The 20,483-nt window shown below is 38.0% G+C and overlaps 2 protein-coding genes across 2 annotated transcripts in view; one reads left to right on the forward strand and one right to left on the reverse strand.

Annotated features, from left to right (window-relative positions):
* LOC131989471 (zinc finger protein 431-like) overlaps positions 1-20,483 on the reverse strand; it is a 191,578-nt gene that overhangs the window by 161,093 nt on the left and 10,002 nt on the right. Inside the window, exon 5 of the mRNA XM_059354704.1 lies at positions 10,874-11,411. Within this exon, the coding sequence (XP_059210687.1) occupies positions 10,874-11,411 (538 nt within the window). The remainder of the gene's footprint in view (positions 1-10,873; positions 11,412-20,483) is intronic.
* LOC131989500 (zinc finger protein 271-like) lies at positions 15,433-19,193 on the forward strand. Its single transcript, XM_059354741.1, has 3 exons — positions 15,433-15,489; positions 16,148-16,221; positions 18,055-19,193. Exons 2-3 carry the CDS (start codon positions 16,204-16,206, stop codon positions 18,904-18,906), a joined length of 870 nt encoding a protein of 289 aa, XP_059210724.1. The 5' UTR covers positions 15,433-15,489; positions 16,148-16,203; the 3' UTR covers positions 18,907-19,193.

A 20,483-nucleotide genomic window follows, 5' to 3' on the forward strand; every position in this document is an offset into this window, starting at 1 on the left:
GCAGCCTCTAATTAAGATACTTAAAGGCCTGTTGAATAGAAAACAAAAAATCCACACAAATTCAAATAAAATGAGAAAGAACAAAACTTTTAAAATAATGGCAAAATGGCATGGTAGTGATGGACATAACATAAAACAGCATAATCAGTTTTTAGAAGGTGAGTTTTGAAGCCCAATTAGAACAAATCTTACCCCACTTTATCTTAAATGTTAAAATAAATACGGATTTGACACAACTTGCAATGTAGCTATGTTAAGTATGTTAAAGTTACTACAAAAAGTTTTTACAAAACTATCAAAATGCAATGCAGATGTGCAACGACAATCAGCAAGAATATAATTTTTCTAAATGCTTGTCCGTGCCATCAGGTATGAAGCCAGTTTCCACTCCAATGGAGCCTTCAGCAGCATCCAGTTCACACGTGGATCTGGCTTTACTGCCGTCTTCGTCTGGGAGTCAGACCTCCAGCGGGAGACGGAGAACCTCACAGATCCAAATTGTCTGCGACTGCAGGACCAACAGCTCAGCGCCTATGGCGTCATATTTGAGTCAAAAGTCGCGCGAGTGATAACACATCTGCACGCGCATTTATTTCGTGTCACGCGTGCAGATTTCAACTGCTGCGCGCACTTTTTGGATCTTCGCGCACATATTGAGCAACCGAGCGAAGCAGATTCTCCTCCGTGCTCGCTCGTGGTGGAGCTCTGCTCGTGCGGAGCGAGGACTTTTGACACATTGGGGGCGGTTGAAATCTGCGCGCGTGACACGAAATAAATGCGCGTGCAGATGTGTTATCGCTCGCGCGACTTTTGACTCAAATATGACGCCATAAGGGCCTGCTTGCAACACAGACAGGCCCCCAATGTCTTCCTTGGTTCCCCACTGCAAAAAAGCCGACTTGTATTTTTTTGGCCTAAAACAGTGATTTAAGTTGGTTAAACTTGGAAATATAAATTATTGACATTTAGGGCAATAATGTAAGTTAGCACAACAAAGCAAGCCAGTTGTCTGCTCAAAAACAACTTGGTGAGTTGTTGTTACTTATTTTGTTCCTCTTTTACAATGTGAGAATCTGGCAGAACACTTTGAGTACACAGCAATTTGTTTAGTACGAAAATAAAACAAAACAAGAAGCATATGGGAGAAATCTCCAGTTCACTTCACAATTCAGACTAATAACCCTTCTCAGAATAACCAGCACATGAGGAAGCTTTAACTGTGCCATAGGAAAAGAAAAAACCCGAGGCATCTCTTTTTAAGAGAAATGAAAGTATATGCACACTGACCGAAGCAACATGGATTCAGAGAATTGTGTTTGAGACATGAGGGACGTGAGAATAGGTTTCTTTTTCAGTCGCTGAATTTGTTACCAGTAAGTCTGAGAATATATTTTAAAATGCAAAGTAGGTACAAATTAGCATAAAATAAGTCAAAGGTCAAATAACTAAAGCTAACTCGTTGTTGTGTGTCAGTGTGCAAGGATGGAGCAGTATCATTTACATTTAGTCATTACATTTAGTCATTTAGTATCACTTGCCAGAAAGCAGAAGTTCAAACAGTCGATGAGCTTGGTGGTAACAGTCCCCTCAATTACTTTCTCAGCCATCTTCACCACACACTGTACTGAGGGTTTTTTAATCAGAGAGACTGCAGCTGCCATACCAGGAGGCGATGCAGCTGCTCAGGATGGTCTCATCAGAGCCCCAATAGAAGGTGGTGAGGACAGAGGAGGGGATTCCAGACTGGTCTCCCCTCAAAAATGACCATATAGGTCGTTTGTACAGGCAGCAAAATCTGACTCATATATACATTTTAGACTGTCCTCCACCGCCAATCTTGCTGACGTAGTAGTGATTGACGTTGATGCAGAGTTTAAATGGCAGATGTCACACTTTCACCAGGAGAACGGGGTTTGTGTCCCGTTTGAAAACAAAAGTAAACAACTTTTTACGTAAGTAATTCACTGTCTACAACAGTCACATCATTTATGTGTTAAACAAAGTTAGAGAGATGCGAAAAGTCTGTGTCAAAATTGTACAAGAAGAAAAACTTCTGTTTAGTTTTAGAAACAATTTTATAAATAAATAACAGCAATAACAAAATAAAGTGTTGTAGTGTTTAGTCCTCCAGATTTTATACATCTAAAATATAATTGGATCTCAACGAATGATTGCTAAACTATCTTGATGTCACCTTAGAACAGATATAATAATAAATAGTGCATATATACATTTCATTTTCTAAAACTTTAAGAAAACCCTAGAGGTTGTCTCTCATTGTTTCTTTGGTTATGACTTTATTACCTGGCAGTAATAAAACCATAGTACGCTGCAACATATAAAATCACTACACCAGCTCCGAAACCTGCCACTCCACCACAGAGAACCAGTAGAACTGCTGCTAGTAACACTGTCAGTCCACTGAAGAGAAAATAATCTCCCCGAGCCTCTGGTTGTGGTCTCACTGTCGGTCTCTGAGGTTTGGGCTCATCAGCAGCTGCTGGAAAGGACAGAAAATAAACTCAGCGGGTTGGAGGAGAGGAAACCTTTTTTTAATTGAAAAGAATAAATATATTCGTATTCTAAGTCAGTGATTGAAAGCCAGTCTGTCTCATCTAATCCAGCCTCATAGTGCTGCAGTGTTTTTACTGAGTAAAAGAATCAAACATCTGCAACTTCCATTTATCAAATACTTTTACTGAATCAACTTACCAGTGACGTTGAGGTGCCATTCGAAATGTGTTCTCCCATTGAGCTCTTCACACAAATAATCTCCAGAGTCATTGATCCTGAGTCTGGACACATGAAGTCTGAGTCGTCCTTCTCTGAGGACGTCGTCGTCAAACTGGACTCATGCAAACTGTTGATCCTGAGACTCTGAGACCTCAACACCTTCATGTAGATGAAACAGGACTAAAGGTCTGAGTTCAGCTAACAGCCGGCAGAAGATAAAAAGGCGTTTGGTTGAAGCTTCAGGTTTGGTGGTGAAGGTCCACTCCAGTGTGATGTTCTGGTTCTCCTCTGCCTGATAGGAGCTCTGAGTCACATTCACTACAAATGTTCCTGCTGAGGAGACAGAGAGGGAAAGTGAGGAGCAGACAGACTTTCTTCTTCTTTGTGGATAATAAAGTGAAGGAGTAAACTAACCAGAGACACAGGAGGTCAGGCTGAGGAGCAGCAGGATGCTGCAGATCATCTTCTCCCTGTGAGAGGAGACAGAGGTGAAGAGTCACACACACATGAGCTCAAAGTTCACACATTACAGGTGTCATGTGACACATATTTATCTGTTAAATTAGAACAATAGATCAGTTGTGAGATGTGTGCATGCAGGTAATGTGATGAAATGCAGGTGAATAAGATGAAAGTAACTAAGAAACAAAAGCAACTAAACCAAACAAAGACAGTGACTGTGGCGGAGAGCGAGAGAGAGAGAGAGAGAGAGAGAGAGAGGGAGGGAGAGAGAGAGAGAGAGAGAGAGAGGGAGAGAGAGAGAGAGAGAGGGAGGGAGAGAGAGAGAGAGAGGGAGAGAGAGCACTAAATCTGGGGGAAATGATCTTGCTGCATGGAGAGAAAATTTCACTTCACAAGATTCATTACATTAAGATTATTAAATCTAGAAATAGGCATGTTGAACGCTTAAAGTAAGAAATTGACTCTTAAAACAAGATAAATTATCTAACACTTCTAAAGAACCAAATAATCATCAGGTCACTCTGCTCGGGCCAGTTCATCGCTGGTTGCAGCTTTAATCTATCTTGTTTTAAGAGTTAATTTCTTATTTTAAGTGTTCAGCATGCTTATTTCTAGATTTAGTAATCTTAATTTAAGAAATCTTGTGAAGGTAAATTATCTGTCCATGCAGCAAGATCATTTCCCTCAGACTTACTGTTTTTATCTGTTTTTTAGACCAAACACCTTTTTTGCAGTGCACAGCTGAGACAGAGGAAACATGACACATACTTATTACACTGAGCAAAGATACAGTAGTGTGTTTCTGACACTAGATGGTGCCAGTTTTCAACTGAGAAAGAAGAAATATGAAGCTGGAGGACGGTGACTCAAAGCTGCAGACTATAAACGGACTGACTTCCTCAACATGAACTCACTTTCTACAGACGGTTTAGAGGCAGATCTCAATAGTTCTACCTTGAGTTACTTCCCATTAGATCATATCTTTAATATAAATGTTGTATAAAATATGAGACAAATCTAGACTCAGCTTGTATCCATTCTCCATGATCTGTGTTTGTTATTCTACATGACAGAGCAGCCTGTTAAACATATACTCGGTCTAAAAAAAGATATTGGCATCAGCCCCCCCCTCTCTCTCAGGCTGCAGCAGCTCTGCTCTCTCAGTTTCCTCTCTGGTTATGAAGTGAACTTCCTCGTCAGTTTTTGTTCCCAGTTCTACTTAAAGTCACCAAATCTTTCTGCAGCGACATTAAACATCATAAACTAGAGACAGCTGCAGTTTTCAGAGCAGTGCATGATGGGAAGGTTATTTCTCTGTGACAGAGAGAGATCCGGAGCTGAAGGGAGACATGCAGGAAAGGACTCGGAGCCGGACCCGATCCCGGACCGCCGGCTTACAAGGACGAAGCCTCATGTGGTCTGAGCTTTAATAATTCAGGGAGATAAAACAGTAACAAACATTGAGTGTGATTCTCAGTTTGTCTTGTATTTCTGTCAACATCAGCTGTTGAACTTTTAGCTCATTGACCAACACTTGAACTCATTCTCTGCTTACTAAATACCCTCAGACTGTTTCTTTTTTATTATGAGATATCTTAATTTAAACCTCCTCCAGGGTTTGATCTGAAAGCTTTGTTGTCGACATCAGTTTAAAGCCTTTTTTCTTGTAGGAAGAAATAAACAAATCATTCAGTTCAACAGTCAGTTAGTGCAGCAAATTAATTTAATAAAATCCTTCAGCAGCTCAAAAATGATGCAGAATTGAAAAGAAAAATTTTTAATTATTTGAGTTTGTATAAAAAAATACAAATTTTCCAGCAACTTTGGATTTGACACTAAAAGTTTTTATTTATCACTTTATAGAAACACATAAACATCAATTCACCAGTTGAGGAAGCAGAGAGTCTCTAAACATGTCAGCAGCTGGAACAGAGGCTGCAAGAAAACACAAAACAACCAGACATCTAAAACGCTGATGTAATTCACTTCTCACAGTATTTACTCTGCTCATCAGCCAGGAAAACAAGTCTGAGCCCGACTGCCAGGTGAAATCCCAGTCACGTTCAGTCAAAATGTGCAACAGAGTGGCCTGTTGTGCAGGTATAAGGCACAGATTAACTTTCTGCAGCTTGACATTCAAGTATTGGCAGTGTGGAAAATGATGGTGCACAGTTTAGTTGTCAGGTCCCCCATCCTTATAACAACAGTAAAACAAGGAGGAAGAAGTTATGAGAGGAACATCTGATGCTGATGTGATTCACTTTTCACTGTTAGAATGTGTTTGCTCTGCTCGCAGCTCAGCAGCCAGCCACTGACTGCTACCGGCAGCCTGCCAGCCTTTTCAAGGTTTAGGCAGTTAGTCTGCAGCAATAATGCAACTGAACCATAACAAAACTGACCCGGCCTCACATTTCCACCTCACATTTCCCACAATGCCAACAAATCAGACCCTTATATTTCACAATAAAAGTCCCTCAAAAGAAAATACATTTAACCAAACATTTTATAAGACATATTAATAAACCATCTCATTTATTGTATTTTAATCACCTTTTAATAACCTTAGGAACCTGAATGACCATGAATAGGTATAAAACAAAAACAAGCACATATAAACTGTTTCAGAGACAGTTACACTCCCACCAAATTACTATTATTTATTATGATCTTTATGTTTGAATAAATCTAGTAATTTCCAGAACCAATTAGTGGGTATCTGTAACTCTCAGATTAAATCTGATACTTTGAACTCTCTGATCAGGTAGGTGTTATTTCCACTGAACTCATTTTACTTGTTCTCTACAAGTACAACTACTTTATGAATAGGACGTTCAAGAATGGATGTGGCATTAACTCGTTGACCATCCTTATTGAGCCTTCGATTTCCTGTCTGTAAAGTCACCTTTCTCACTAGTCCATCTTCATCTTCACAAACATTTAGTACTTGTCCAAGTTTCCACACATTGCGAGGAATCTCCTCCTCCTTTACAATGACAATATCTCTATTGATCAGCTCTAACTTATTGTTTTTTTTTTTTTTTTTTTGTATTTGAAAACTGATTCTGAATCTAGAATAAAGTGATTTTGAGGAAATATCACCGTGTTTAAGCTTTGTTTTGGTATGTTTTTCTACCGGAAGGTAAAACTTCAACAATAATGTACAATTTCTTTCTATGATAAATTACGGATTTTTGGCGATTTTGTCATGATTTCTCTCGTCTGGTCTGGAAGCATCAAAGTTGTTGTTATTGATATCTGCTGATGTGTTCTGACTTACAGTTTGATGACCTGCCAGACAACTATTCTGTCCGTGGTAGAACATTTAATTTGTTCAAGTTGTTGGTTAAAATGTTTCCTCTACTTCACCTGGTGGACTGTAACTTTTATCAAATCCACCTCTGAAGCAGACATCTTGTTTTTTACACAGAAAGTAACTTTAACAAAGAGTGAACAGAGCTGCTGCTGTCAGTCCCAGTCCACAGTAGAGGAGCATCCTTCCTCCACTCTCTGGTTGTGGTCCACTTCCTGTTGGAGGAGGATCTGTTCCCTGACTTGGTGTGTTTGGTGTCTCAGGAGTGATGGCTCCAGTTTATCACGTGGAGTTTAACCTCTGGAGCCGTCTAGTGAAAGCAAAGTGTGGTGTCAGGAAACATGTTTCAGCAGGAGGAACCCTGAGGAACCTGCAGGCTGCTGTCACACTATGAACCATTTCATGTAACTTTACACTTTTACTCCACTACATTTAGCTGACAGCTTTAGTTACTTTGAGGTCAAAATTTAACATGAAAAACATGATCAATATAAAGTCATTTTTCATTTTTATATACATTTAACCACATTAACTGGATATTAATATATAAAAATAAAAATAAAAATACCTGGACAACACAAACATTCTTCTTCCATAAATACACCAGTAATAATAATAAAACAACAATATTTGGAATATATAAAACAATCTTTCTGCATATTTACTGCAGTAAAGTAATCTGATTACTTCTTCCACCACTAACATGAATATAATAAATATCACTCTGAGTTCCTTTAAAAACACATTGTGGCTCCATGATAACAGGCTCCATGCAACAGAACATGAGCATCAAAAACTTCCTCATGTTGTTGTTAAAACATAAAGAAAAGCTGTCAGATTGATTCAAGTGTTGAAATGTCTCTTTACTGACAGAATAAAACACATTATTATCTGTTAAATATCACCACATACTAAATCTTTACAGCAGGATTCATATAATTAAAATAGAAAATATATTCTTACATTGCCTTGTGTTGAAGTTTGCACGTCCTCTGGTCCGAGTTCAGAATCCTTAAAACAATAAAACACTGAGGAAGAAGTTATCAGAGGATCATTTCATGCTGGAGTGATTCACTTCTGACAGTAAGAATATCTCCATGTGTCTGTTCTGCATCATCACGATCATAAGACAGAGTGAAAGATTTATACTCCACGACTCAGTGAAGAATCCTTGTTGATACATAGAGGTAGTTTACTGAAGCATGGAGTCTGTACTTCTTTACAATATGAGTTTTACTTACTTTGTTCTTTATATGTCACTTTATACTTATAATCCACTACATTTTAGCATGTCGATTTTTGTCAAAAATGGCAAAATGTATGTATTAGAGCATAATATGGCCAGAAGTGACAGAAAAACACAATTTATGGGATGTTCAAAATGAATAAAAATACTACTTTTGTCAAAAATTGTACAATTTTAAAATGCTTAAAATTGCCCAATTATTGTCTGTTGATACATATTAGAGCAAAATAGCGCCAGAAATGACAGAAAAACACATTTCATGGAATGTTGAAAAAAATGGGGGGTGGGGGGGGGCTTTACTATCGCATGTTGTTTTTTGTCAAAAATGGTCATATTTCATAATGACGAAAAATGCTTAAAATGACTGTGTTATAGTCTGTTGATACATGTAACAGGGTGGCTTTTTCATAAATCACAAAAAAAACCCACCATATTTTGGGATCTACAAAATTTTACAAAAAAAGTCATACTATAGCATGTCTCATTTTTTTGTGAAAATTCATACAAATTTTAAATGTCCTGATACTCTCAAAAATGGTCTTATTATAGTCTGTTGGTACATGCAGTGGGTTGGTTTTCCAGATTAACAGAAAAACAAAAATAATCATTTATCATAAGTTGAAAAAGTAAAAAATGTGGTCATTCTGTTGTTTTTCCAAAAAATGCATAAAAGAGATTTAAAATAGCTTGTTGGTCGTACTAAATGTATAATACGTCCAAAACTACTGTAAAATAGGACAGTTATAGCTCAGTGAGGTTTGAATCTTATGAATTTTGAGTCTTGTAAAATTCATAGTATACTGTCTCATTAAAAAGTAATTTTACATACTTTTGGATTGATTGATTGATTGATACTTCATTCATCCACATGGAAAAATTCAGATCTATAAGCTCCTGCATTGATCTGAACCAACCAGTGGGGCTGTTTGACTTCTTACTGTCCATGTTCAGCCTCAAAACTCACTGCAGCTCATAAGGATCAAACCTACAACCTTCTGTCTCCCTGAGTGATCTCCTCTGACACCCAGCTGCTGCTTTTGGTCCTATTTGACTTCTTCATTGTAGTGTTACACTTTAAAAACTAACTTTCTGTCATGAGGTTTGAACCAACAACCTTCTGTCTTCTAGTCAGTCTGCTATCACACTGAGCTGACACACCCCAATACTTCGTTGGTCATAGTAAGAGCCTAAACGTCCAAAATTATATAAAATACAAACAAAATTCTTGTATGTCCAACAAAACAAAAAAATAATTTTAATAGTACGTAGTTTTTTGTCAAAAATTGTGTTTTTTTTAAATGCCTAAAAATGCTTAAAATAACTTTATTATAGTCTGTTGATACAAATTAGAACATAGTTTGTCCAAAAATTACAGAAAAACACCATATTATGGGATCTCGAAAAATTGGACCCAAAAAAAAAGTCATACATGTCATTTTTTGTCAAAAATTGTCAAATTTTAAAATGCCTAAAAATGCTTATAATATCATATCATATCATATCATGTCATTTGTCAAAAAAAAACACAATTTTATTGGATGTCCAAAAATTGGATAAAAAAGTGATATGTCTATGCCTAGAAATGCTTAAATTACTTTATGATAGTCTTTTGATACATATTAGAGTGTAGTTTGTACAGAAATGTCAGAAAAACACCACATCATGGGATGTCCAAATATTAAAAATAAAACAAAAAAACTAGTAGTTTGATTACAGTTGACTGCTCCCCAACACTGATTATTCTATTGTTCACAGCTCAGCAGGGCAATGAGAAGGCTTCATAAAATGAAGAAAAAAAAAAAAAAAAAAGAATTCTGAAATTTAGAAAGTATGCATAATGCATGTTTTAGCCCCACGGAGCTCTTACATCCACATGTGGATTTATTCTGAGTCCTCCTCAAATGTGAGACAGTGAAGACACCTAGTGGTCATTTTCTTCCAACTCTGATCGAGTCACCTGTAATGACATACTCCAGAGTTGTTTCAATGTCAGTAGTGTTCAATATTCATATGTAGTATTTTGTGTTGCTGCGTGTTACACCAGTATGAGTCTAGGGTAAAGAGAATGTAACACGACGCCGGTGTACTCAGGCAAATACAGATATTTATTGATTAACAGCAAAATTAACAAAAAGTAACAAAAGGAGAACCTTCTTCAGGCTAATAAAGTGATACTAAGTGAGGCAATGAACAAAGGGCGGTGGGTGGCGCCAACTCATAAAACAAACAAACTATTCAAAAACACAATAAACAAAAGAACTCTGGCTATCTACGCTGATTTCTACACGAACAAAAGTACATAAGTGCAACCACCCATAAACTAGTGAGCCTAACAAATGGAATAATCTAAGTGTGGTGCGAAGAAATGTGGAAAAGAAAAACTAAACCTAATGCCCAATAAACAGTAACAATTCGAGTGCCTCGATTTCTATACACACACTGGCTCTCAAATGCCTTTTACAACGAGAGACACTTAACACAAGGCCATACAAAGACAAAGAAGGGGCGTCCACAGCCGTGCAAACTGCTCTTAAGGCTGAGCTGTAGGCAGGTGCGGCAGGTGATTGGACGCCAGACCAATAGAGCGGAAGAGGGCGGAGCCAGGGGAACACTGCGACCTGCTGCCGGCATTTGGCGGAGGCGTTACCCACCGGGGATTCCCTCTGACGGAGCCATTGACGTATGCTGCGGTCCTGAGGCACAAACAGAGCAAAACACACACAACGTACCCCAAGGACGTAACACTGCGTAAAAAATATTCTCTCTACTTACATATTTTTCACCTTCCTTTTCCTCACAGCTGTATTCTGTGTTTAACCCTAATTAGCACATATTAACATGCTAAAGTAAGATGGTAAAATGGTAATCCATATATCTGCTAAACATCAGAATGTTGTTATTGTGCTGTGATGAAAGTATGTCAAATGTTCAACTGCAGTGATGAGGCGGCGAACTTTAATCAGACAGCACAATGAGCAATCTATTTTTATTGAAGGCTTAAAACAATCTTATGATGTGGATATTAAAAAGAAAAAGGCTACTAATAATGCTCTAACAACTTTTTATTTTTCTAAAAAAAAACTAGCACACAGAGAAAGTTTCCCTGCCTTAGTCACACCACTAGGGTTTCTCTCCAGTGTGAACCCGTTGGTGAGTTTTAAGGTGAGAACTCTGAGTAAAGGTTTTCCCACATTGGTCACAGGGGTACGGCTTCTCTCCAGTGTGAATGCGTCGGTGGACTTCAAGATTACTCTGTTGAGCAAAGGACTTGTTACATTGGTCACAGCTGTATGGTTTCTCTCCAGTATGAACATGCTTGTGGACGCTCAAGGAACTCTGTGCAGCAAAGGACTTGTTACATTTGTCACAGCTGTATGGTTTCTCTCCAGTATGACCATTTGTGTGGGTTCTCCAGGCACTCTTTTGAGCAAAGGACTTGTTGCATTGGTCACAGCTGTAAGGTTTCTCTCCAGTATGGATGCGTTGGTGCATTCTCAGGCTCCGTATTTGACTGAAAGTGTTGCCACATTGGTCACAGCTGTAAGGTTTCTCTCCAGTATGGATGCGTTGATGCATTCTCAGGTTCTTTATTTGACGGAAAGTGTTGCCACATTGGTCACAGCTGTAAGGTCTCTCTCCAGTATGGATGCGGAAATGTACCTTTAAATATGCAGCGTTTTTGTAGGTTTTGTCACAGAGAAAACAGTGGCGACGTCTGAGTTCCTCTGTTTCTTCCTGTTTCAACAGACAGACAGAAAGAGAGACACGGTGGTGAGATGCCATGGTGGAGTAAGCGATCTAAAACCAAAAATAATACTTAGAGCACGTCTGTACAACATAACCCATAAGTATTGGCCATCATTTTTTCGCTTTCTCACTTGTGGAGATGAAACACAACTTTTGATGAGGTAATTGTGCTGTTGAGAAATGCATTGAGGAAACCTTTAAAATTCAATTATCTGACTCCAACACGAAATCCTCACCTATTTCTCTGCGCCGATCGTTTGATGGGGAAGGATGAGCAGGAGACACCCGAGTCCTCAGTTTTACTTCATTTTATTACAATACGTCAAGAAATGTGCAGTTACAGAGTCTCTGGGTTCAATCTACACGTCCCTGACATCAAATTAGGCTGGTCAGTTCATGAGGTCTGGACCAAGCTACTTTCCCTTTAACCTTTTTTATATCCTAAAAAATGTAGGTAGAACTCTCCAGAAGTCGCCTCCTCGATCCGCTGATTTGTCAGTTTATTGCTTACGTGGACACGTCATGTCACCAAGCAGAGAAGACAGTTATCTTTCTGCTTCAGAACATCATGTCCGTGACCTGACCTATTAATAAAACTTTCACACAACCTCCTGCCTAGATATGACTTGCAGAGATATTATTGGTGACACAGAATTTGCAATATCCATGTAAAATATAAAACAAAAAACATATATTTTTGTGATTATGGAATCTTACTCTAAGTAGGACAGAGGAAGTTTAAGCAGATGCAGTAAATGTATTTAGTTTAATCACAGTTTAAAAACAATTAGCACATGATCCTTGTATCAAAGCATATTGCATGCACAGAGAGGACACACACACACACACACACACACACACACACACACATAGTGAATTATGCATGCATAGATAGTGACGTTTGTCACACAGAGACAGACAACAGTGACAGAATAAGAGACAGAATAACAGATTATTCTAACAATGCTTAAAACTATACCAGTTACCATCATTAATGTTCAAAACAACAACAAAGAGCAGCAGAATTCAAAATGAGCCTTAATGAAGAAAAACAAACCCCCCAAGAAAGGTCTGTATTCTTTCCTCCATCAAATCACGTTTCAAACACATGCTTTTATGTGATGTTGTTTTCTTTTTTAATCAACTCTTTTTTATAATTTTCTGTCTTTGAATAATTGCATTAATTTTATCCTGATGCTGTCTGGTTCTTGTTCTCTGTTTTGCCTTTTGTTGTTATTTGCCTTCTGCTCTTTCTTTGCTTTGTCTGCCAGAGCTCTTTATAAACCCTATGTTGAAAGATGCAGTTTAAATAAAGTTATTATTATTATTATCAATATTATTATACATACATAGACAAATACTGAAGAAATTCAGTAGCTAAATTCAGTATTCTGCATTTGGACAGCACAGGCCTCACACATTCCTGGACTGGCTCTGTCTGGGCTGGCTGCTTTTCTGGGCTGGTGTGGGGAGGGGGGCACATTGTTTATGGTGGTATCTTTGACAACTGGTGGGGGAGGTGTGGGGGTGAAAGAGGCAGGGGTCAGTGGGGGGAGGGGTGAAAATGGAGAATCTTTTATAACAAGCACTATTCAACATGTGGGAAAAAGGAATTTATCTCACAGAGGATGGAAGGGGGAGATGGAGGCAGAAGCTGGTGGGGGAGGTGTGGGGTCTCCTTAGCCTCTTTCAGCCTGACCTGACCCCCCTCCCCCCCAATCTACTCCCACTGAACCGGACCAGTCAAATAAACCTGATCATGAGTCCCTCCACTCTGGAACAAAGACACACAGCTGCTTGACTTTTTAAAAACCTCCTCTGAATGCAATCTGCTACTTTGGAGCTGAAAGAAAATAAAAAGTATTAAATCAGTTGGACTCACTTCAAGATGAAGACTGGAGCCTGCTGGTCTACTGGGGACCTCCATGTGCTGCTTCTCCTCCTTCATTCTGCTCTGTTCTGCTCCTGCTCCTGGTCTCCACTGGGACTACATGCCCCGCCCCCCGCTGACTCCTATTGGCTGAGCCATGAAACGCTGTTCATCCAATCAGAGCAAACAATTTCTATTATATGTTCTTTTGGCTGTGATGTCCTAGTTTTTCTACATTTTTTTCTCATTATCGTTTTAAACTGAACTTATCTTTACTTACCTGTATATTGTTAAAATAATTGATTATTTTCTATATTGGTAAATGATTTTATGCTTGATTTCTGCTTCTCTGTTGTCTGTCTCTGTTCTCTGTCTCTGTGAGTGACGCAGGTCACTATCAAAGGTCAAAACTTGCGTGTAATAAATATCTCTATGCATTTATATTAAGTCAGACAATATGATTTTGATACAATGATTATGTCTGTGTGTTAATGTTATAACATATATTTCATTGTCTGTTTCATATTTTTTGGACTTTTAGAATCTATGTGAGACAGTGAAAATTCTTTGACTCTGTAGACATAATATCTTTGTTACACAAAACAAGGCAGGAGGTTTTTTGTTGAATGTTCTGGAGAAGAGGCCAGGTCAGGATGGCCTTGTCCGCGGCAGCAAGCATCCAGGTGGCGTTGTGTTAATTAAAACTGGCGAATCAGCGATCAAGAAGGCGGAACTTCCTGGAAGAAATCGACCAGCATGTTTTGTAAACAAATGTTAGTATTTTAATGGGTTCAGGGAGAGAGTCGTGGTTCAGACTTCGCGAACTGAAACACGTCTGTTTGTATTCAGGGACATGAGTTTTTGAACCCGGAGATTCTCTGTAAAGTGCACATTTTTTGAGGTATTGTAATAAAACTATGTTAAACTGAGAACTTGGACGTCTCCAGCTCTTCATTTCCCCATCAACGATCCGCGCAGAAAAATGGTGAGGTTTTTTCTGTTGGTGACAGATTATCAATTTTCGAGGTTTCCTCATGCAATTTTTCTAACACCTCCTCTTCATGTGCTGTGTTGTTATATTCTGAGCTTCTCTCTGAAACTAAAGACTGACAGCAGTAACTGAGTCTGACTGAGGTGGTTTGATCCAGTGAGGAGGAAGAGGAGATGAATAAACAGAGACACTAAAACACCCCAGAGTTCAAACTTAGACTGAACAAACCTTTATACTTGTTAAATTCTGACGAAATCAAAATATTGCTGGAAGCATGATTTGATTTAATTCTGTTTTTTTCCAGTAAAGGTGATTGTTGCTGTTGAACCTGCATCCTGTCAGAGTTGTTGCTTTAATAATCTTGTTTTTTATATTCTCATTAAATCTTTGCACACAAAGAGAAGCTTTGACTCTTCGTTTCAAACTGCTAATTCATGATTCATTATTTGCTGACCTGTTGTTATTGTCATTCTCAGCATCAACATGATCATTATTATTAATTATCTGACACCAGTAAGATAAGATATATAAAATTTTAGACCAGAATGAACATTTCCATTTTATGACAATTTATACTTATAATCCACTACATATAACTGACAGCGTTTGTTATTTTTCAGGGTGACATTTAACATGAACATGTTTTTAAAATGTATGATTAATGAACATTTTTATATTAATAATTAGGTGCTGATTCCATAGAGCTGCAGAACTTATATATTTACATATATTTTATATATTGCAGTGAAATACAAGGACATAGTGAGGAAAATGTAAAAAGAGCACAAAAAGACCCTGAAACTGCTTATTTGGGTTTAGAGGGTTAACAGGAACAGAAGCATTCATATAATTTCATTTTTAAAAAGTGTTTTAAACCATATATGAACTAAATGAGTGTAGATTAAAGACAGCCACAGCAGGGGGACTGACAAGAGAAAAAAAGTGACATAAAGCCAACAGTGATGTTCTGGCCAATCACAGCACAGTCACAGAGGTGGGCGTGGCCTAAAGTGGGTTGACACCTTTCTTGTGATGGTGCAGAGAACAGACACAGAGACAAAGAGAGAGAAGAAAAGGAGCAGAAGAGGAGAGTAAACCGCTGCTGGATCCTGTTTCTGAGCAAACATCTGGTGAGTTCACACTTTATTTTCTGCTCTGTTTTCTTTATGTTGTTCTTCTCCTGCAGCTGTTAACCTTTCTCCTTCTTCTTGTTGACACGGGAAGTTCTTCTTCTGGACTTTAGATCACGCTGTGTGTTGTAGAGTTCAGTGCTTACTGAAGTGCTTTTAATGTGAGCTGCAATGAGATTACGCTTGATACATAAATGTCAGATACGACATTTCTGCAGTGGTGCTGTGTGTGTGTGTGTGTGTGTGTGTGGTGGTTAGAGCACATCAACATGTCAGAATGAAGCACACACTCATTAGACTCTAAAACACAAAGTATTCACATGAATGTTGTGTTGTTTCTGTCTTCATCTTATTTGGAAAAGCAAAAATCCATCTTTGTCTCACCACACACACACACACACACACACACACACACCGCCAAGAGAGAGGAGCAACTATTTACACAGAGACTCTCAAACTGTTGACACATTAGGCTGCTATCAAAAAGAAGACACATGGAGAAACAGTCGACACTGGAGGGAACTTTTGATCTAGAACAGTTGTAATAAAACAGGTAAAAGCCCAAGGATGGCTCAAGATGTTCATGTTTATTCAGGATATATATGTTTATATATTTATTTATATCCTCATCGTGTGTCTCTGTTTGTTGACTTCACAGCTCAAGAGACACTTCTGACTCCAGGACGTACGTCTGAAAGAAGAAGAAGAAGAAGAATGAGTCCTCCAAGAAAGGTCAGATCACTCTAATGAACTTGAGTTTGTGTTTGTGTGTTTTTTTTTTTTCAATTTTGTTCTCTTTAATTTAGATATAATCTCCTCTTTAGACCCCGTAGTATTAGTGTTTTATTGTTAGTATTAATATTTTATAAGATCAGTTTTTCAATTATTTTAAATATTCGAAAAACTGATTAAATTATGATATGAATAGTTTTTAATTAAAGTTTGACGTTTGTTTTGAATGAAATATTATTCAAATATAATAAGAATATTTAATTCAGATTTCTAAATATAGAATATTGTGTACATTTTTTAATTTGTTTTTATTGTTATGACATTTAATATGAGTTGTATAAGTATTATAATATTATTAAAGGGATTAAAAAAGAAATACAATATAAATATTGTACTTGTTGTTCAACAAGATATATGAATACTATTTAATTATTATTATTATGTAGAGTATTATTAAGGTATTTTATACTATATACTTTATAATGTCCATCCAACTGTCCCATAGAGACTAATGAGAACTGGGCACAGACATTTCTAGAAGAAAAACACAGTTTTCTAACCTGCAATGTTGCTCACATTTTTTTTGCTACAGACATTAAACGTACATCAACGCGTTCAGGGGAGATTTATCTCTCTGATGAGACTAATATTTTGTTGTTTGTTTGTTTGACTTAGGTTTTTGAGAAAACAAGAGCAGTTTGAGAGGTGTGATTTCCATTAAATGACTCTCTCAGCTGTTAGATATCAGCTGATAGTCTGTGCCCCTCCCCTCTCCACTCATCACCATAGCAACCAGCCAGCATGAGTGAGCCAGGACAGGATGACCCAGGTCTTCAAAATAAAAACCCATAAAGTAACTATATCTAATAATGTGGGTGCCTTTGATCTCATTGGCTTACTTTAACTCATAAAAAGCATATTACTATGTCAAACAATATGGGAATAAATGAATCAAATCTGCATTGATGGACAGGAAAAGTTTTATTCAGCAGTCAGATTAATACCGACGATTCTGCAGAATTAATGAAACAGCACAAGAAATGCACATGTAAACCACAGACTGACTCTCCACCCCCCATCCAGACATGTTTATTATCTCAAAACAATCCGTGTTTCTTCCAAACTTGGCCTTCACTATTTGGACATTCCTCCCCTACTCCCACAATCTTTCAAGGCCCTAGTTAGGACAGGCTGAGCCTTGTGATGTTTCACTCATCTAGTTACCTAGTGGGATCCAGTTCCCACCAGATCACATGAACCCGGTTCCCAGAACATTTTTTGACAAAAAGATGATTAATTTTGATATTGTTCTGTTGCTTCCAGTAGCTACTTTATTTCTTCACCAGAACGTCCCCCCTCCCTTACTGTCGCCCCTGGTTACACTCACAACTGGCTGTGCTTTCAAGTCTTGATAGGGGAAAACAAAATATTGACCTGAGTCTGTCGGGGACCTTGTGTTCCCAAGCTCAGGCCAGAAGAAGAGATAACGATGAGACTAGGAAAATATAGAAAATGTGTTATTTACTTTTTTTGGTATTTGCGAAACACATAGAATGATTTGAGTAATTTAAATTTCCTTCCACACTTGCTTTGTATAAATGTATGTTTATTTTTATCGCAACAATCCAAAAGAATCACAGATACTGTCCAGAATAAAGGTACTGCTTGTCAAAATATACGCTGAAAGGAAAATATTACTTAGTAACATTGACTTGAACATTGAGGGTTATGTTGTACAGACGTGATCTAAATATTACTGATGGTTTTAGATAGCTTGCTTGACCATCGCATCTCACTCACACTCTCTCTTTTTCATTTTGTCTGTTGCTATAGAAACCAGGAGAACGCGAGGGACTCAAACATCACCGCTGTGAGCTCTGTGTTCACCAATGGGTTCACACTGGAGAGAAACCGTACAGCTGTGACCAATGTGGGAACGCTTTCACCACGACACAGAGCCTGAGACGACATCAACGTGTTCACAACGGAGAGAAACCGTACAGCTGTGACCAGTGTGGGAACGCTTTCACCACGACACAAAGCCTGAGACAACATCAACACATTCACACTGGAGAGAAACCCTACAGCTGTGACCAGTGTGAAAAAACTTTTTCGCAAAGAGGTCACCTTGTTGCTCACCGACGCATTCACACTGGAGAGAAACCGTACAGCTGCGACCAGTGTGGGAACGCTTTCACCACAACACAAAGCCTGAGACAACATCAACACATTCACACTGGAGAGAAACCCTACAGCTGTGACCAGTGTGGAAGCGATTTCAACACGGCAAATAGCCTGAGACGACATCAACGTGTTCACAGCGGAGAGAAACCGTACAGCTGCGACCAGTGTGGCAGTACTTTTTCACAAAGGTACCACCTTAATGTTCACCAACGGGTTCACATTGGAGAGAAACCGTACAGCTGTGACCAGTGTGAAAAAACGTTTTCGAATGGAAGTAACCTTGTTAATCACCGACGCGTTCACACTGGAGAGAAACCATACAGCTGTGACCAGTGTGGCAGTACTTTTTCAGAAAGACACAGCCTGAATGTTCACCAACGGGTTCACACCGGGGAGAAACCGTACAGTTGTGACCAGTGTGAAAAAACATTTTCGCAAAGAAGTAACCTTGTTCTTCACCAACGTGTTCACACTGGAGAGAAACCGTACAGCTGTGACTAATATGGCCATGCTTTCACTAGTGCAAAGAGCCTGCGACGACATCAACGCAGTCATACTGTAGACAAACCGTATTAGTTTGACCAATGTGGGTAAATGTCTTCTCATAGTAGAACCTTTAAAGCTCACCAGTTATTTCAAAGGATGTCTCATTTACCGTTTTTAGAGCCAAGCTAGCTATTTCTTCATGCCTCCTCTCCATGTGCTGTGTTGTTACATTCTGAGCTTCCCTCTGAAACTAAAGACTGAAAACAGTAACTGAGTCTGACTGCAGTGGTTTGATCCAGTGAGGAGGAAGGGGAGATGAATAAACAGAGAGAGAACTGTCATTCTCAGCATCAACATGGTCATTATTATTATTTATCTGACACCAGTAAGATAATAAATATCATTAAAACCTGCACAGCCTGTAATCGGTGTTGGAATGTAACTTATTACATTTACTCAAGTACTGTACTTAAGCAAAATAATACGTTAGTTTTACTTAAGCACAATATTTCCATTTTAATTCACTCTATACTTATAATCCACTACATTTAACTGAAAGCTTTAGTTATTTTACCAGTTAAGCTTTAACATGAAAAAAATGTTTAAATAAATATGTATTGAAGATTCTTACATGAATCCAGGATTAAACACCTGAAAAAAGACATTTTTAATCTGGATTTTTATTCTCTGTTAAGTTTCTATTATTTAGAATTTTTATTGTATTTCAATGTGTTGACTTGTATTTGGTTTCCTGTATTTTTATTCTTGCCATATATATTGTTGGGGATGGATTGATATGATAAACTCTGTAACTTTAGTTAAGTGCTCCACGTCAGCAGTGTTTGCATTACTGCTGGAAAACATGTTTATATGTCTGGATCGATACAGATGTTCACATCTGCACTGACTAACCAAACATGGATCATCACACGTCTCCAACTTGGAGGGACAAAGTGCGTCTCTCTGCAAATAACATCTGCGTGCCATGGGACCATCAACTCAATGAATTCTTGTAACTTGGTCAGATCTTCTTGATCCTATTTGGCTGATAGAACTCTGTCCCTATCCAGCTGAACAGTGTGATGTGACTCTGTACATGATTGCTGATTATTCCATATATTATCTTCGATTAAAAAAAACTTAAAGACAAGCAAGTTTTAAATAATTTTTATTTCTCAGAAAGGAATCACTCAATAAATTCCTCAACAGGCATTTTTATGGATTTTAAAATTTGACCAATTTTGACAAAAATCAACATTTTAAAATTTGACAAATTTTGACAAAAACTACATGCTTTAAAATGACTTTTTTTTTTTTTTTTTCTCGACATCCCTTAATAATTTCTGGCCATAGCATTCTCTAATATGTATCAACAGACTATAATAGGGGCATCTCAAACATTTTTAGGCATTTTAAAAATTGACCAATTATGACTTTTTTAAAAATTTTGGACATGCCTTAATTTGATGGTTTTCTGTAATTTCTGGCCATACTATGCACTAATATGTATCAATAGACTGTAGTTGGGCAATTTCAAGCATTTTAGGCATTTTTTAAAGTTGATCGATTTTTACAGAAATTGAAAATCTATA

The sequence above is a fragment of the Centropristis striata genome, chromosome 17 (assembly GCF_030273125.1).
Source record: "Centropristis striata isolate RG_2023a ecotype Rhode Island chromosome 17, C.striata_1.0, whole genome shotgun sequence".
Classification (NCBI taxonomy): domain Eukaryota; kingdom Metazoa; phylum Chordata; class Actinopteri; order Perciformes; family Serranidae; genus Centropristis; species Centropristis striata.